Below are 19,657 nucleotides of genomic sequence, written 5' to 3' on the forward strand. Positions count from 1 at the left end.
TCCACTGAATACTTCATATGTGTAATTATTCTGACTTCTTGAAAAAGAAGTTTATAGGACAGATAACTGAACTGTGCATCTAGCTTTGTTAGTTCTTTTTGCTAATCACTTTTACACATTTCTGTATAGATATTTTAGAAAGGCAGCAAATATTCATTTACATAATTTAACAATGTCTAATGAGGTATCCAAACATTTGGTAAAGTTAGGAATAGAAGGCTGGAGTTTCGAAAGTAGTGTGATTCACATTTCCTCGATTCTTCTGGTACCACAGAAATTCTGAGAGTATTTCATGGGAAAAAAAAAAAAAAATCACATCTCTTTAATCTTTTTAAAGTTGTAAGAATAGATATGGAGACACCAAAAGTTACTAGCCGCTGTAAAACTCTTGAGTTAGTATCGTGCAGTACTTCATTAAATATATCACAAAATATATAATGAAAGTGAAAAGTCTTTTCACTTTTTCATTTTGATGAGGCTAAATGGGTCCTCCTCCTTGCCCTTCTTGAAGACATTTCCTCTCCTCTCCTCTCACGCAAAAGTTTCTTGTCTAATTCCATGGTCTTTCACAGATGGTCAAGAGTGGCTTCAAAATTACATTGGTCAGCTCCCTGTCAGCACTCATGAGTCTTTTCCACATCCTTTGTCAGCAGTTCCCTTCCACTCTTTCCCCTCATCTTTTATACCCTTCACATCCCCTGTCAGGGTCAGCTCCTGATGGCGATGGCTTTGGCTTTCCTAATCCCACCTCTGCACACTCCGCGCCTCTGTATTTCTCCTGCATCACCTCTCCCTGCTTTGGCTTATTTTATGTTTCCTTTTTGTGTTTGAGTTTCACCAGGAGCTTTTGTGCTTGTATTAATAACTGGACTCAAATAAGTGGTCCTATGCCACTGCCATGCAAACGTCCTATCACCTTTACTTGATTTCCTGCCAATCGCGATGCTTTTAGACTCGAAAAGTTGGCAAAAAATCATTGCCTGAATCACAGGTGGACATGACAAAGACACTAAACTGTGTGAGCTGAATAGCCTTCAGGAAAGAGAGAGTACAAATGCAGAGAATCAATACCATATGGTGGAGATATAATATCTATAAAACAGAAACAGGGTATCAAGATGTCAGGTAATAGCAGAGAGGAGACAAGATAAGTTACTTATTGAGCACCTTTTGCAGAGGTGGGAGAGCATAATGTTCAACAAAAACATTTTTGAGTTGCAAGCACTATCCAAGTAGGAGTGTAGCAAAAGAGATGCTAAATTCTGTCATCGGGTAGTTTCTCCCCTCATGTGAATAACCTGCAAAACCCAGTGATATCTTGGCTAAATTCCCAGTCTAAGGTAAGATAACACTAGTCTGCCTATCTGAATAAAAGTCTCTAGTTTCAAAGACAGATAACCATAATGCTTCTCAGGAGTCCCAAAGTGTAAGCACATCGTGTACCTTGAACACCATTTGATCATAATTCTCTTCATCCACATCTACAGTGTTAGCTGTTTTTATCAGGTTTGTGAGTCAAATATTGTTAGTCATCATAAGCTGCAGCAAGCTTATTTCTCAGCCAAACAGTGACATATGTAGGATTTATCAAACTGAATAGCCATTTAGGTAAAAGTTTACATATACAGCCCCATTAACAGCATCCATAGACAACAATTTCATTAAGAAGTACTTTTCAAAAAATTTCATCACATTAATACATTGTTCTAAGTGGCAATCATCCAAACAGTTGCTGTCTTTTCCTAGAATACTTAATTTTGAATGATGAATCTCTGTTATTTTCTAGGAGAAAGATACTAATCTTTAGAGTTAATAATGCATAGTTTTTTATTCACCATTATGCAAGTATGAGGAAAGGATCAGTACTGCTTCAATTAAACAGTCCTTTTATTTCTGACCTCCAGATTTTAGCACATACAGACACTGATAATTGCTTTTCTCTTTGTTGCTCCTTAGTAAGGATTTTGTATTTGTTTATCATCGTGTCTTCACAGACATTGATGAATGTGAACGCAACCCTCTGCTGTGTAGAGGTGGCACGTGTGTGAACACCGAAGGGAGTTTTCAGTGTGACTGTCCTTTGGGACATGAGCTGTCACCATCACGTGAGGCATGCATAGGTGAGTTTCAAGTCAGAATACTGATCTTCAGCTTTTTAATAAGAGTTTTCATTTGTGCTATCAAAACTTCTTGTCTCTGGCAAGGATGGGGTCTCAGGAATATCTTCTACAAATTCATGTTCCTTCTTTATAAGCATACCTTCAAATTAAAACCTTAAAACAGATCCTGTAAAATCTCCTGTGCCCTTAATGCTGTTGACTTTAAAGAGGAGTATTTTACAAGGCCTTCTATCAATTATTTAGCAACTCAGAGGACTGCACCACTCATGTTGGCAACTTTCAAGAAAAATACATACCAGCACATAGGGAACTTTGTTACTACAGTCACAAAAAAGCGTTGTCTCTTGTTGAAATGCAGCTCTCCTTTTTGCACATAATTCATCAAAATGCTAAACAAAATGAAGAGAACATAATGCATATTATCTCTTTGACTTCTCTCTTTAATTGATAATTGCTTCAAGACTTGCTTTATACTACTGCAGTTAGTGCTCACAGACCAGAAACAAAGATAAACCTTTGGGCACTGGCTTAAACATGCTATTCAGAGCTCCATACCCTAGACTGGAACAAGAAAGGAATTGAAAAAGCCCAAAAGCCACTAGTTTAAAAATCTGCCTCTCACCCTCTTTCTCTGACATTCAAACAGTTTTGCTTAATGAGTCTGCATTCTGAATAAGAAGTAATTTATAAGAATGATTCTTTTCCAGATGTAAATGAGTGCTTATTAAGTGACAATCTCTGCAGAAATGGCAAGTGTATGAATATGATTGGAACATACCAGTGCTCCTGCAACTCTGGGTACCAGGCCACTCGTGACAGACAAGGCTGCATAGGCAAGTGTTGAACACCTTCACATGTGTATTTGTGCTCCATTGTATATTGTTTCATCTGTCTGTCTTTTTATTTATCTCATCTTTTCCTTTTGAAACTGAGCAGGGCCGTCTTCTCATCTGTGATTAGACATATCCTGAGCTATTGTGGACCCACACACTGATAGCTTCTCTTTAATTTGTCCTCCTAATTCTACACATCTCTTAAATCCTCCGCTGAATATATGTATATAATATGTACACATAATATATGTAGTACCAAATTATGTAGGTGTCATCACATTGGTAAGGAGAACAGAGGTATTAAGAGCTTTTTTTTATTTTTAATTTTTTTTTTTTCAAAAATATATATTTATGCTACTTTTCAAGCTTTAATGAAACCTAAGTATCTCAGGGCTTTTCTTTCTTTCCTTTCCATATGCTGTATTTTGCACCTTTTTTACATCCACTGTTAAAACATGTTAATAAAAGCAACAAGTAAAAGTAGCCACTTGCTCCCACAAATGACAATAAAGTTGAAAGAGAGAAAGCTGAAGAAAATGTAAATCAGAGACAGTAGAATGAAAATAACAATTCAGAATTTTGTCACTGCTGAACTGTTTCATCTGCTAAGTAAAATGGCAAGAGAAGACGGCTTTTCCTTATTAAAGCAGACTTACTACTACTAGTGTTGCTTCCCCAGATATTGATGAATGTATGATAATGAATGGAGGATGTGACACCCACTGCACTAACTCAGAAGGCAGCTATGAATGTAGCTGCAGTGACGGCTATGCTCTGATGCCAGATGTCAGGACATGTGCAGGTAGGTTTTAATATCTTAAAAGTTCCTCCATTGTACATTTCAGTCAATATGAGCATGGTATTCTTTTAGCCAAACCATAGGAGAGTGTCAGAACTACTATCTGTTGTTTGGTTGGTATGTTGTTTGTTTTATTTTTTCCTCCAGACATCGATGAATGTGAAAACAATCCAGATATCTGTGATGGTGGGCAATGTACCAATATTCCAGGTGAATATCGCTGTCTCTGTTATGATGGGTTTATGACTTCTATGGACATGAAGACTTGTATTGGTGAGTAGCTGTATGCACAAAATTTAACAGAAGTCTAAAAATTCTTCAGCTAATGTTTTAGGATGTTCTGATGAATCCTTGAAAGTGGGTATGGAAAGTATTTATATTATTTTAAAAAGAAGTCGTAGGAGGGGATTGGACTAGATGAGCTTTCAAGGTCCATTCCAACCCCTAACATTCTGTGATTCTGTAATCTTTCTTACCTATCAATGTGCATGTCAGGAAGGGTAGAAAAATTTTTGAAAAGTCCATAAAGATGAAACAAATCACATTGTTCCAAAAATAGGAGTGATTTAATTGTAATTATATGACTCTGCTAAACCATCTTTGTTGAGAAGAGATTATTTGAGGGCCCATACATTTTCTTGTCTCTTGTAGATGTTTTAGTTTATACCCTCAATTACAGAAAGATATCACGAGTATTTATAACGGAAATTAAAATGAAATTATCTCCTCAAATTAACTTAACCTGTTTAGTGTATCTTGATATTCATATGAAGTTCATACATTTTACATTAAATATGAAGTTTCTTATGTTTCATATTTCAAGGTGATTTTGGCTACACTAGTAACATCATTTTATATTTTGTGAGCATCTGCCAAACCAACCTTCACTTTGCACAAATACATACTCACTGTGGAGAAACTAGTCATGTGTATTGCTGAGCATAGTTGTCCTGAACTGTTTTTTTCTCCTTTCTTCCATAGTTAGAGTTGAATTTAAAATTTTCTTTTCACCCTCACTTTTAATGTTACTCCAGGTTCCTGTGTTCAGTTTTGCACACATACTCCCTGTTTATGCAACCAACTTGAAAGTTCAGAACTAATAATTTTAGTATTTTTTTGATATTAACAATGTTAGTAGCTGTAAAATCAGAATACTGTTTTTAATTTTATACATAACTGCTCATAAATGTTCTTCTTTGGGAAAACGGTATCTGATATTAATGTAGAAACCTACAGTAAGAGAGTGAATTTCTACCATGTAGGTAATTGATTTCCTTGCTAACATTATCCAGTTTGTCAAAAAGACTTTGGGGTAACTACAGTTCTTACTGGGCGTAACACTACTTTCAACAAAGTACTTGATTTTTTTTTAGCAGAAGTATTTGCAGTATTTTGTATTTGTTTGATAGTATGTGAAATTAGATTATCTTTGCCATTTAACTAGTGTAAAATTGGATCTATTTGAATAAAGTAAAAAAGTTGACAGGGGTATAGCTCACAAGATGACTATGTTTTAACTAAAAGCTTTTAATCAGATTTTTAATTATAAACTAATTAGCTCTCTAATGACACAAGTTCTGGACTAATGTTAAAGCACTGAATTACAGTTGAAGGCATATATTGAAGATTTAACATGCAATATAAGAATCTAAAATGCAGTTCAGGTGCAAACTACATTATTCTTTAGGAGAGGTTTTTTCCTAATGGAAAGTTTTCATCATATATGCAATGGCCAGTGAAACTACAACGAACAGAGGGACATCAGCAGCAAACTTTCCTCTTTCTTGAAACTTCAGTGTGTATCAAGGCAGCAAGTGCTGAGCAGTCATGTTGTTGAGCTGCCTAGGAAGGGAGCCTGGCACAAGAGCACATCTGATGTCCTGATGCCCTGTCTTTCCTTGTGACTATTTTATTTTTTACATGGTTGCAGGAAAACTTTCCTGGTCATGACTTATCATTTGCTCTTTCTGCCAGTGTCATCCTCCCACCTGCACCCTGAATTCTTCTTGAATATTACCTTTGTGGTAGCCTTGTACCTTTGTACATGCCAGAGATTTCTGTAACTTTTGGAAGCAGTTCTCAGGGGCATTCTTGTAATGTCGCTGCTCTTTACCCTCTCCAAAACTGGCTTTCAACAACACCATTAGGACAATGGTTACTGATTTCTTCTTTCATTCCTACTTAACCTCAGCCTTGATAGACATTTTCATTTTTCTTCCTCTCTTTGGGAACCGGGACTTTACTTCTTCTCAGCAAGGAATTCACCCCACCATGCACATGTGTACACTCTTGGAGTAAGTAATAAACTTTATTTCCTAGGTACCCATTTTCTAATGGCACAGCAGTGTGACAGATGTAGGTCTGTACTAAAAAGCTGGCAATGAACTATAGGCTTTCTCTGAAACCTAAGTGGAAGGCTGTGCCAGAGCTACTCAGAACCGTGAGCTACTAAGAAGAGTTTGAGGTTTCCTTGTGGTGTTAAGAGTTCCCTGTTTGATATGCTTCACAGTTCATGTTTTTCCACAGAGATTTTGAAAGAAGCAGGTCAATTCTTATGTTTCAGGTGTGTCTGAGCAGGCAGAAATAGGAAGGTAAGCCTGCAGCTAGTGCAACTGAGAAGACTTAAAGCATGGCAGCTTTCCTTTGCCTTGTAGTGTGACAGTTGGATATAGTGGGGAAATAAAGGTTGCTGTAATGACAGTATTTAGCAGACTGATGAAATCAGTCCTGTTTTAAAATACAGAACTGAATTTTACTAAATTCGTTTAATAACAACACATTTGCCAGTAGTCAGTTCTTACACAATATTGATCATTAACACTGCACATACAAAACTGTTATGGGTAGTTTGCGTTGACTGCCTTCCAGGCCTTGGTGCTGCTTAGTCATGAAGGTCAGAGTGACCAGGTATAGAAGAAAAGACAGAATTGAAATGGGTCTTCTTACTTTTAGTACTCCTCTCAAAAAAAGCAGACTCCCTTCTATGTCATGTAGGGTTTACCTTGTTTTCTTGTCTTGCTAGTCATTCTCCTGGTACCCATGAGGTTTTCCTGCCTGTCTACAATTCCTTGTGCTTATATTGTCCTTTGTCTGGCAACTTGTATGATTTTGATGTGCCCTACATGCAGCTACATTCATCTTTCTTTGTCTATTTGGCAGTGTCCTTGCTCACATACTTATGCAAAACCGTGTCTGGCTATGCCATCAGAGTATTACACAATACTTACCTGCTATCGCTAGTTACACTGTTCTAGCATGCTTATGCTGTAGTTTAAGGGAACATAATATTAATTATATCTCGAAACTCTCCTAATTTATATGTGATGTGGACCTCTGCTTTGCACTACATGACATCTTACTTCACTCAAAAGGACAACTACAAATACCAGAAATACCTTTACCATTCCCAGTACAGTGACTTTCTTAAATGTCATAGTATAATATTGTTAGTTAATGTCATGCCAAAGGACAAATGGAAATATTAGACAAAGCATTTTAAAAGCTCTACGGCCATATGACACCACTGTAGCATGACTCAGAACATTCATAGGAAACTCTTCAGTTACCCACCTGGCAGGTGCCCAAATCTAGGTTGTTATATCAGTTGCATTGTTTCGTAAGATTTGTTGTCTTTCCTAAATTGAATTAAAAAAAAAAAAAAAAAAAAAACCACAAAAAACTGATGTAGTTTCTTTATTATTCTTTATAATTTTGACAAATGCGATTCAGAGGTATTGACACACATTTCTGTACAAGATTATTCAATTTTAAATAGTGATCAAAATGTGCAAGTTGAAACCTGTATTTACTATCAGTACAGGAAAAGTAATCCATTTATTGTAAAAATTCTTTTTTGGAAGAAAATTACAGCTATATTATGATCAAGAACATGCTTTTAAAAAATAGTTTAAAATTATTATTGTAAGAAGTAGTTGACTTAATAGTCCAATAATTAGCATTCTAATCAAATTAGAAAACACTGTATTTGGACTACACATTCATCCTTGTTCCTAGGAATGTAAAAGAATACAGAATGAAAAAGATGTTACAGTTATAATATATGTTATATTATGGTGAAGATTAATAAATGTGACGTGCCATAGAAGTGCATCATGCTTCTGATATTTTCACCTGAATGAAAGTATTCCAAAAACACAAAATATGCTGTTAAATGACAGTAGTGTTCCACTAATAATGATTTTATGTGTACTTACAGATGTGAATGAATGTGATTTGAATTCCAACATCTGTATGTTTGGAGAGTGTGAAAACACTAAAGGTTCCTTCATTTGTCACTGTCAGCTAGGATATTCAGTCAAGAAAGGAACCACTGGATGCACAGGTAAAGCAAATGTCCAGCATATATATCATGGTGTACACATACCTTGCTTGACTTTCAGGTAAAATAAATGCCTGAGTGTTCACAAACAAGTGAGAGATTGTAATCTATGCATAATAGTAAATATAAAATTAAGTATTTTATTTTTATCGGAGGTATACAGAGTTTGAAGAGGTATGTTCCTTCAACAGTATCAATATTATATGAGATGTCCCTCACATAACTGTGATTTTAAAAGCAAAGCTTTTAGCAGCATAGATTGGGGAAATACCTGTGGTATGAAATATAGCTTGGGTGGCCACAGCCACATTTGTATTAGAAGCGTTTGATGAGCGCTCATTTGTCATACATACTTAAAGTATGAACTACTCTTTCAACTAAAGTTTCTGGAAATGTCTCTGTGGTCTAAGAACAGGACAGAAGAAAAAAGTAAAAGAAAATTATTAAAAATAGTGGTGATGTAAAAGGGCAAGTATATGCCATTATTCGACCCATGCTAACAGATTTTAAAGAATCATAGTCGGTAATCTGAAGCTCTGTGAGTTCCCATGATAGTTAAGCAGTACCTTGTCTTCTGCAAGCTGGATCCACTGTGTTCAGGAAGCTAAGTTCGTCCAAAATTATTCTTCTGTGGAAGCTGGCAGACTTTCTCCTATAAATTAGAATTAAGTATTTGTTCTACAGTTATTAAAATCTTGGAATAATCATTTTTGTAACTGAAGTGAGCCTATGCAACCAAAAGTCTTATCCCAGTTTTAGATATATAAAGATCAGCATATTTAATGTGTCTGGAAAACAGCACTAATTTCAAACTGAAAAGGAGCTGTAGGAAAACAGACTAATTTTGTCATGTATACAAAGAACAAAATGTAAATACAATTGTCACTATTTTTTAATAATGTGTAATACGAAGTAACTTGCTTGAATTATTCTGTAGTCTTGAGTTTCGCTTTTTAAAGGACTGCAAATCTGTACAGTGGAAATAAACAACATATAAAAGGAACATAATTTGTAATATTCCGCTGCTCCTAATGTAAATACTAATACCTTTTTTTGGCTCGTAGATGTGGATGAGTGCGAAATTGGTGCTCACAACTGTGACATGAATGCTTTGTGTGTCAATGTACCAGGAATTTTTAAATGTAGTTGCAGAGAAGGATGGGTTGGAAATGGCATTAAATGTATTGGTAAGTATCCAGAAAATACAGCTTCTCTCCTTTTTAGATATATATGTATTTTTTTTAAATCATGTAATGCGAATGTGTGGTTACTTCTTTAGAAACAAAGTGTTATTCTTCTATCTGCTGCACTCTGTGGATAGATGAGTACACAAGAGTCTTATGTTTCAGGCGTTTCGTCTTCTGAGAAAAAAAAAATGTTTTCTCTCAGAATCCTTTCTGTGTAACATCTTACTGAATTAACTATGTATTTGACAAAGTTTACATATAACTGCTAGAATGTGCAAATTTTTTTTAAAAAGGTCAAAAATAAAATGGATTTTATCTTGTGATTTCCTGCCAGTAAGATATTATTTCTGTTACTTAACAACATTATTTGGAAATGTCCTGTAGTATATCTTGTTAATAGACCCTAATGTAAAGCAGATTGGACTTGAGGTACAGGAAACTTGATTCTACTTTTGCTGGGCTGCTAGAGTAGCATCATGTCCCCTTGCTTTTATTTTTTCATTTTGGTATGTAAAAGATTGTAATATTTAACTTTTTTCAGAACATTTTGGCATCTATGGAAGAGGAGCTTCATTTAAGAATTAGGCTTTATTGGTTTAATATGTGAAAGAGAAAGTACCATATTATGAGATTTTACTGCAGTCCAAATTTTCTAAGCTTGTTAAGCCATACCTGAGACAAAAGGGAAGGCCCCCTAGTCTTTATTACTGTCATTTAATTAAAAATATGTGAGATTCTACCAAGAAAATAGAAAGTACCATTTGAAGGAGAAAAGTTCCAAAATATTTTCCAGAAGCATTTTCATAGTTTGAATAGTGTCTGAGTATAGAGTGTTCTTCCACTCTGCAGAAAGGTAAGAAGGCACTGTCAGGCACCCCATAGCACCAGCTAGTGTGACACATATGTCATGTGTCAGTATGGCCATCCCCAACAAACATTACCTTGAGGTGAAGAAAATTATCTTCCTCTTCCTTTTTCCCTTTTTCATCTGAATTGACATGCAAGTAAATAAGTGAGCTTGCATTAACTTTCATTGGGTTACATTGTTGTCAGATTCTTGTTACATATACAGCAGATTTTCACCTCACTGTATTTCTTAGGTTTATTGTTTTTTTTAACTCATTTTGAGTTCAAGTTCTTTAGCAGGGTATCAACATTCAAGTAACAAGTTAGCTGAATTCCATTTGTTGCTTGGAAACATTTTACCAAATCCTATGCATTTTAATTTAAAGGAAAAGAGTATTTAAATGAAATCACTATAGATTATGCTTGTATATTCTAATGACAATTTTTTGTATTTATGGAAACATAAATCATCTTTGTAGCTGTATTTGTTAGCTTGATAGTGAATTGTAGGCCAGGTATACTAGCTGCTCTGTTACTGCTTGCACTCTTGCCCCTGACGTGCAGATCTTGATGAATGCTCCAATGGGACCCACCAGTGCAGTGTGAATGCCCAGTGTGTGAACACCCCAGGATCATACCACTGTGCCTGTGCAGAGGGATTCACTGGGGATGGATTTATTTGTTCTGGTAAGAAGTTTCTGTAAAAGACAACTTGTCACTGATTGTTTCTGTTGTACAGAAGGTTTGCAAAATAGATCTAAATCTGAAGTGCAAGGCAATAAATGTAGAAGTGTCTTTTAAGATCAGGATTCTTCCCATCTGCTGATTGTTCTTTTGATTTGTGTGCCAAGTTGGGCTTGTGAGGTCCAACTTCACCTGTGAGGTGAAGTTCCTGTCTTTTTCTTCCTCCTTCTCTGCTCCTTCGAACCATTTTTTTTGTGCTGCTTGAAGCAGCAGGCTCTCCTGTCAAGGACAAAACACATGGTTAGGGTTCCTGGCTTGTAGGCCAGGTCTGTCTCAAACAGGGAAGGCATCATCTGTTTTCCCCTCACTATGTTAGTTGAACAGCAAATGATTAACAAGGAACTTTTTAAAAAGAAAAACAAATTGCAGTTGAAAAATATTACCCATGTTCTCTGCATTTAAATTTGTTGGTAAATGCTTACTGTTAAGAATTAACATCGTTTAGCACACATCAAGTGGTTCAAAATAAACTGTGTAAAAGATCATATAAAGTGTGAAGATTTTGTGTTAAACATAACGGCCAAGCATTAAGTTACTGTCTTTTTTGTCACTTGCAGAGTAGAGATGCAACAATATCTCTGCTCTTGACTATGAACAAGTCCTGTACGTGGTCAGCAAATTTGAAGGCTTGAAGGAATGCATCCTAATGATAGTAAAATACCTAGAAGATAATGTGAATATGTTCAATATTAGCTAAGTGGCTAATTTGAAATAAAAATAAATTTGCACCTTAACTAGATAGTCTTCTGATTAATATTGTAAGTTTATTGATTTCCAAATTCGGATCTTCAAGTGTTATTTTTTATGTGTTTCAAGATTGTGGTTAATGAACAAGAATTTTCATTCCTATTATCAACACACTAGTTTTCAGATCTTGTGTTTTTTAAAAAGCAGGTAGTATACTAGGGAATGACTAAGAAAATGGAGAAAGTGTATACACATATATTTTTTAATAATCATAAGCATACCTGGCAAAATGAGAAGTCTTTAGGATGACTGCAGTGATGATTGTCTTTCTTTGTCATTCTGCTCTTTTATAGCTTTTAAAGAAAAACAAACAAAAACCCTTCCTTTTGGGACATACTAGAAGAATTCTCAGTAGTGTGCAAATTGTAGTTACAATGTTCATAATCCTCAAAGTATATTTTCTAAAATGGATATGAAAATAATTTTCTATGTATGATCCATTTAAGAAGATGTGACTTTTGAATATATTTTATGTCAAAGTAATATAGCAATATGTACTAGGAGACTAAGTTTTGAATTGGCAAGCAAAGTACTCAACTTATTTGTCAAAGCTGAATACTATTGAATCTGAAAATCTGGTGTTATTCAAAAAACGGAAATCTGTTACTGAAAAGCAAGGAATAAGGAGTCATGGCATGGCAAAAGGAACAATTTTGGAAGTGACACAATGTTTGCTTTTCTGCATTCTTTCAAATTACTTCATCTTCAGATGTGTTTTGTTTTATATCAACAGTACTCAACAACACTATTATTTTGAACGTCAGGATAATATTATTTGTATTTTGCTAGTGAAACACAGTTTTCAAGAAATTTTCTGTCTTCCACAGATGTTGATGAGTGTGCAGAAAATGTTAATCTGTGTGAAAATGGACAGTGTTTGAATGTCCCTGGTGCCTATCGCTGTGAGTGTGAGATGGGATTCACTCCCGCCTCGGACAGCAGGTCATGCCAAGGTAGGCCACTGCTACTTCAGGTTCCTTTTCTGAGTTTGGACTGGCTGCTATGAAGCAAACAACAAATGCTGGAAGGACCTCAACCCAGAAGCAGAATATTCAGCATAAGCTTCACATATAAGTAATATCTTCAAGTGAGGATTTTTTTGCGGTGTGACTTATGTTGAAGGTAGCTTTCATTATTCTATGAAGTTTTCCTGGCCCTGCTCCAAAAACCTCATAGGAGAGGTTTGGCTCAGTAATTTAGGGTTTTTTTAATTGTTATTATTATTTCTCCTCTTTTTGTCAACAGTGAATAGTGTGTGGAAAATCCTGTGTTCATCACTGGTTTGTTTAGTGTACTTACACAGGAGACAAAACCAGCATTGTGACTTCATTTTAAAATAAATGTTCTCAGGAAAATTGAAGTAGGCAAATCACTGATATATCTGACAAGTTTGTAACACTTCTTAAAATGCATACTGAAGATTTTTTATCATCACCCTTTCACTCTTAATACTGTACCAGATCATCTGGATGGCAAAAGGAATTGTTGTCTTTCTAGTCAAATTCAGTCTCTGTTGCCTGTTGTGTTGTTTCATCTTTTTTTTTTGGTTTTTTTTTCATGTAAGAGAACCATCTATTAGATGAAGTATTTTTAGCTGGTGCTTCAAAACTTTTTAACTTATTTCATATTTAATCGTAGAAGCCTCATAAGGTCTTGGGAAGTTAAAATTCTTGATAAGACATTAAAAACAGATTCCAAAATATCACCTCTAAAATTCAGTCCATAACTTGGTATGTTCAAACATTGAGGTGCACATATATGAGTCAGACTTCTAGCTGTAAAAAAAGTGCACATGTTTCTGAAAAATCAGCTCTGCGACTGTTTTGGTCAGATTTGTTAGTAATTACCAGCTAATGTCAATCATCTTTACTGAACTCAGTGCAGCTCAGTTAGTTATTCATGTTATAGTCAGGGCAGTGTTCTAATAAAAATCAAAAAATACATATCAGCCAATTAGTGTTTTGAAAAACAATATGATTCTGAATCTTGTGACAGCAGATCACCAACATTTGGCTTTTCAATTGGTCCACAGTGATGCTCTGAAAAAATGAATGGAAGAATTTGGGAAAAATATTTGGTATGTTGGTATATTATTATGATTCCAAGAAAGATCTGAAAGCATTCCATAGATTAAATTGTACTGTTGGAGAACTAAAAGATCAGGGTGCTGAATACTTAAAAGAAGTTATCTTTGTTTTTTTTTCTAAAAAAGTTGGTAAATTACTTTGTCCTATGATAAGGTGAATCTTAGATGATTTCTGCCATCAAGGGACAAAATCTGAAGGCTGAATTTAGTATAATAATTGTGACATTATTAATTTATCCAGTTCCTTCAGAAACACCTTGAGATGTCAGTCCATTAGCATCTTGATGATACAGTCTTTTTATGAAGCTTTATCTGAACACAAGTTATATTCGTGATGTGATTTTGAGGTCATTCCATAGCTGTAGTCTGAGGTTCTAAGCCCTCTAATTTCCACTTTAAATTTACTGAGGACTGTCAGATATTAGGCATTTATCTTAAATTTCATTTTCCCTTAAAAATTTATCACTGTTACCCCTTCTCATAATTTCCTGTAAGGAGGCAAGTAAACCAAATTCAAAGTAGATATTTAATTAACTATTTTAATATTGTTTTATACACCTCATCCATTTTTAGTTTATCACTCTTAAAGAGAGCACGGTACGCAGAATGTCAAATGAAGGTTTAGCTGTGTATTGTGAGATGGTGTGAATGCTTTTTGCTTTCCTATCTCCGCTAAAAATAGCTCACTATTACATTCTAGAGGTGCATTAGCCCTTGGTGCAGCTGCTTACTTTGGCAGCTTAGAAGTCTTGCTATCAGACAATATATGCACAGATTTTTCTCCCTCTTATCTTATTTACCTTAAACTCAGAAGTCCTTTGTAGTTTGTGTCTAGAACCATAACTTTTCACTCTGTGTTGTTAATATTTAACTTGTTTTCTAGCACTGTAGTTGACAAAATCATCTATTTCTCTGCCCGTGTCTTTCAGCTTTTTTTCATCTTCAATTTACATGAGCACACGGGCAGTCCTTCACATATATTTTAGCTCATCTATATGTAGTTACTATATAATTGGTTAAACATGGGATAGAGAAAATCAATTCTTATGCCCTGTATTCTTTTTCCCTATATTCTTTCTCCAAGGAGATGTAAGTAACTGTTGATGCCTTCTCCTTTTTCTTTTTAGTATATTTTTTTCCCTGAGAATGGTATTTTGAAAATCTTACCATTACTAAGAATCGTTGCAGACTATGAGCTGGGAAATGAATGACACCTTTGCACAGTGTTACGCTTCATTCTGTTTAATGCACATTTTGAAAGGAACTTACTGACTTTTTGACTTAGCTGTCATTTTGATTTCTGAGAAGTCAGTTTTACTACTTTTACTTCACACTATGTAAAAGACGAATAACTAACACATGGCTTAATGGAGAATGCCTCACAAATCCCTAGCTATGACTTGTACACAAAACCAAAAGTGATTACTCAGTCCTGCTCTTTAAAATATTTTTTTACTCGTGGCTTCACTTGCTTTTAGTAGTACAACACCCTATTGCAATATGTTGTAATGATGTGTATTTTTCTGTCCTTAATATATTCCTTCAGATATCGATGAATGCTCCTTCCAGAACATATGTGTATTTGGTACCTGTAATGATCTGCCAGGAATGTTTCATTGTATCTGTGATGATGGCTATGAACTAGATCGAACTGGGGGAAACTGTACAGGTATAACTCTTCTGTTCAGAAATACGTCAAGACTTAAGTTTTTTTTTTAATTGCACCAAGTTAATTTCAAGATGAGTTCAACATGCATCGTATTCTCTTACAAAAAGTACATTTTTCTCCACTAAACAAGCAGTGTGTAGGATTGCATGCTTTGGCCTTCGTTTAAGAATGGAACAAAAAGAATGGCTTTTTAAATGTACAGCTGTACAAAGGTTATTCCTAAATGGTTGATGAATTATTAGAAGTTCTTTTGTTCAATTTCAGCTAAAATTCACTTGCATTTGAAATTTTCTTGACCATTTTGTCTTTAAAAAAGTAAAACTATTCTTATTTTCTGTCTGGTGAGCATATTTACAAATGTAACCTCCCTATTTTAGATATTGATGAATGTGCCGATCCCATTAATTGTGTTAATGGCCTTTGTGTAAATACTCCTGGAAGGTATGAGTGTAATTGCCCTCCAGACTTCCACCTGAATCCTACTGGAGTGGGTTGTGTGGGTAAGTGAAAGCTACTTAAACTATTTCGAAATCACAGCCAAGGTGACTGTTTTGATGCAAATAAGGGTAGCAAGGTAGAAAAGTTTTACTTCCATATGCTACGTATCTTGTTATATAGTTTTCTAGAGATTAAGTTAATTATTTTAACTGATTAATGGTGTTTATAGTTTGTTTAAAATACACATCTTTAATTTTTGTCAAAATGTGCATTATCTGCATTTCAATTCTCCTGACAGTCAACAACTCTCTTTAAAAAAAACTGATTTTTTTAATCCTCGGTTTCTCTTGGCACTGATCTATGTATTTGGCTTAAGTTTAAACTGGAATTAAAACTGGTTGTGGTACCCATTTGGCTGGAGACAAAGTAAAAAGCAAAATGTTTCACTGTAGTTTTTATAATTCTCTCTGGGTTACACAGACTTCAAGTGAATTTTCATTCTATTTCCCCCTTGCTATATGATAGTAGGACTGTCATGTGATTAGTGTATATACTAGCAGCCTAGGGAAGTTTTGGGGAAGAGGGAAGTTGAGAGAGAGGTTAAAGTTCAATCATAAGAATGTGTCTGTGATCCTGGGAAAGCCTCCTAACTCTTTATTTGGAAAACAGCCTTTTTATTATATTACCTTGGTTACACTCCAGTTCTCCTGAATTGGTAGTTAGAACTCTATCCATTTTCTAAATGTGTGCAGTAATACTATGGTGTGGTGGCAAATAAATATATTCTAAGCAAATAATTTTTAAAGAAAAGCAGATTTCCTTCAGAATAAATTTTTATTGCTCATCTTTTCCATGTTGCTCCGTTTTCTGCCTATGAATATTCTCTGTTGCTTCTCTGGATGCTTGAAACAAGTCCTGTTTGAAACCCTTAGATGTCCACAGTCATGATCAATTTATTCTAAAACTTTAAACTGAGATTTTTAAAGATAGAGTAAGTTTATATAATCTATTCCCATTGAATTGGAAACCTGTGTTTCTGTTTCCCGTAGACTCTTCTGACAGTTCCTACCTTAACATTTTTCTTCTGCAGTCTGACTTAAGCTTTCAGCTTGGCTTTATCCGAAGAATCAGTTGAAACTATGAAATCCTGCGTTTTTGGCTTCACTTCTGCAGCATATAACTACTGAAATCCTCATTCTTTCCTACAAACAGATACTATATATCATCAGCCCTGCAAGCACTGAATTATGACCGAAGAATTTAAGTGATCTCTGAAGAACCTTATGAGAACGGATTGTCCTGTTGCTAGCTGACTTGTGTTTCACTGAAAAGTAGGAGTTTGAGTTGGCACTCAACTTTGGGGCCAGTTGTCCCAATGACATTTTTGGCAGGTATCCCATGTTTTCTCAAGGAAACTTCCACAGTGAAAAGGAGCCTACTCAAGGGAAAATCTAACAACTCTAGAGTCCCAAATGAGAGAACAAGCTCTTCTTCTCTGAAGAAAAAGTGTTGAATAAGAAAATGGTGGAAAAGCAATTTGACCCTTCCTTGTTTCTGTCCTGAGGAAATACTACTAAGGCTGTCCCTCTCTCTGGTACAAAGACTCTTTTCCTTTGCTGTGTGTAAGAAGCATTTTCAGTTTCAGAGGGATTGATCGTACAAAAGAGAGATTCCCAAGACTTAGGCCCCTGAGTAAACATGAGCTTTTTAAATTTTTTTTTTTTTTTCCGAGTTCAATTTCAGACAGTGGCAGAACTGGAATCCACTTATCTGTCTGTGGGAGGAGCTGCAAGCCTTGGATGTACATTTTCCATCTCTCTACAGTTTGATTCTATGACAGTCCAAAAAACACCCAGTGAACATTAGGCTTTTGTTTTTGACAGGGGCAAGCAAAGCCTCTGCCTCCCGTGAAATATCATCAGAGTAAGCTAATAGAAATAAAGCCCTAACCCATGAATGAAATGATACTTTAGTGCCCATTTTTTCAGAAGCCCTTGAAGAGATGGGGCACCACATGCAACAAAAAACATTGGTTAATTTGTTTTATATGATTATAGACATTGTTAGGTTTTGAACTTTTTTTCTTTCACCAACAGTTCTCATTTGTAGTATTTTCAGAGGCTTAAATTATTCTACATGGGAAGTGAAAACAGAGAGATTTGCAATTATCCAATGCAGCTATACTAGTTCTGGCTCTAAGATTTGGTATGTGTTGTGTATGTCTGCTTTACTGATTAAGGAGTCCAAGTAGGGAAGAACTGAAGTTCAGTTTCCTTGTGATCTCTTATAGTCTTAGGACTGCAAATCCAAATTGCATCTTCACTTGCAGTGGCATTTGTGTCACTGGCACATGCTAAAAAATTACCTAGTTTGCAATCTAGGCTTGTACTCATCTGGAAGAAAAAACTCACAGAGGCTAGTAGACCTCACCAAGAAAAAGGAAAGTTTCTTGCTTATGGAATGCACAAGTTTTGCTGAGAAATATTCCAGAAAATTTTTGTCAAAGAACAGCAGCTTCTAGTTCTCTTTAATAGCACTCTTTCTTGCATGCTTGAGGAGAAAATAAAAAAAAAATAGGCAGAGGAATTTAAATTCCAGTTCCTTTAAGAAGAAACAGAAACATCGTTGGCAAAGAGGAGCATAGTGCTGTGTCAAGATGATTCATGTGAGGAATAAACTGAAACTTAAAACTCTTGGTGGACTCAGTATTGATACTCTGTTAGAGAATTCCAGGATCTACCTTCATTCCAAGGTCTGTCATTTCCTATCGTTCTTGATGGGCCTGAGGTCTTGGGCTGAATCCACCTTCCAAAGTGGTCATTGTTTTTCACTTCTACCAAAAAGAATGGAGCCAAATCTCTTCCTGGCTTCTCTTAAAAAGACAGATGTCTTGTACTATCACGAATGGAAATCTTGCCTCTAAGGAGATAAAGGTATCCTGCCTGAAGTTCATTTTCTTTCCATCAGAGACTCAGAGGTACAGGACACATATGCCTCCACCACTTAATTCTTAACTGAGTATTTTAGCTTTACCACAATGTGCATTTATGGTGAGATACTGAAATTTGTTGTACAATATGTAGGGCCAAAGAACAACCTCCTTTTCCACAAGTTCTGCTAACGTATGTTTGTTCTGTACAAAAAAGATTAATCCAAACTTGTCTGTTAATGCTTAAATTTACATAAATTTAAATCCTTTGGACAGCTTGAAGGTTTTGTCTTGATTGATGTTAAGAATCTTTAAAAAAATATTCTGTCTTAAAATGAATGCGAAGTTGTGGTTTAATATTATACATATTTAACTAACTTAAGGGTCTTGAGAAAAAGTATTTCCTAATGATTCAGAAAGTTGCCTTCAAGTTTCTTTCATAGATATGTCCCAAACCTCAGGATAACTTAAAAACTCATGTCATACCATGACATTTCTTAACCTCTGGAAATTCTGAATATGTGAACTACCCACATTTATCATACTGTGGTCATTTTACTCCATGTAAATTACAAAGTCTATAGCATCTGGCACTTGCTGCAAGCAGGAAATTTAAAACATATTTCTTGGTAAAATACGCATTTGGGAAATAACTCAAAAATTCATTTATAAGTTTCTTAGTCATATCATTAACAGAAATAGTGAAAATGCAAAAAGGTATTGTGGCCTTTATACAATGAATTTATTAAAAAAATTTTTGAATAGGTTTCTGTGCCTCTTTACAGGCAGTCTTTGATAGCAAGTTAATTCTTTAGAATTACAACACTACTCTGTACTATTTGTCTGTAATAAGAAATATATAAGTTCTTATATTTGTACCTCACTGCTAGTTACTTTCCATTTATAAAGAGCAAGGAGAC

The 19,657-nt window shown here is 35.2% G+C and overlaps 1 protein-coding gene across 3 annotated transcripts in view; it reads left to right on the top strand.

Moving 5' to 3' along the window:
• The window catches only part of FBN2 (fibrillin 2), a 161,252-nt gene that overhangs the window by 101,014 nt on the left and 40,581 nt on the right, over positions 1 to 19,657 (top strand). For all 3 annotated transcript variants that reach the window (XM_065860700.2, XM_071802823.1, XM_071802824.1), the window contains 10 exons: positions 1,995 to 2,120; positions 2,828 to 2,953; positions 3,633 to 3,755; positions 3,900 to 4,025; positions 7,969 to 8,094; positions 9,156 to 9,278; positions 10,689 to 10,811; positions 12,443 to 12,568; positions 15,248 to 15,370; positions 15,748 to 15,870. In XM_065860700.2, the coding sequence (XP_065716772.1) occupies positions 1,995 to 2,120; positions 2,828 to 2,953; positions 3,633 to 3,755; positions 3,900 to 4,025; positions 7,969 to 8,094; positions 9,156 to 9,278; positions 10,689 to 10,811; positions 12,443 to 12,568; positions 15,248 to 15,370; positions 15,748 to 15,870 (1,245 nt within the window). The remainder of the gene's footprint in view (positions 1 to 1,994; positions 2,121 to 2,827; positions 2,954 to 3,632; positions 3,756 to 3,899; positions 4,026 to 7,968; positions 8,095 to 9,155; positions 9,279 to 10,688; positions 10,812 to 12,442; positions 12,569 to 15,247; positions 15,371 to 15,747; positions 15,871 to 19,657) is intronic.

Source organism: Patagioenas fasciata, chromosome Z (genome assembly GCF_037038585.1).
Source record: "Patagioenas fasciata isolate bPatFas1 chromosome Z, bPatFas1.hap1, whole genome shotgun sequence".
Classification (NCBI taxonomy): domain Eukaryota; kingdom Metazoa; phylum Chordata; class Aves; order Columbiformes; family Columbidae; genus Patagioenas; species Patagioenas fasciata.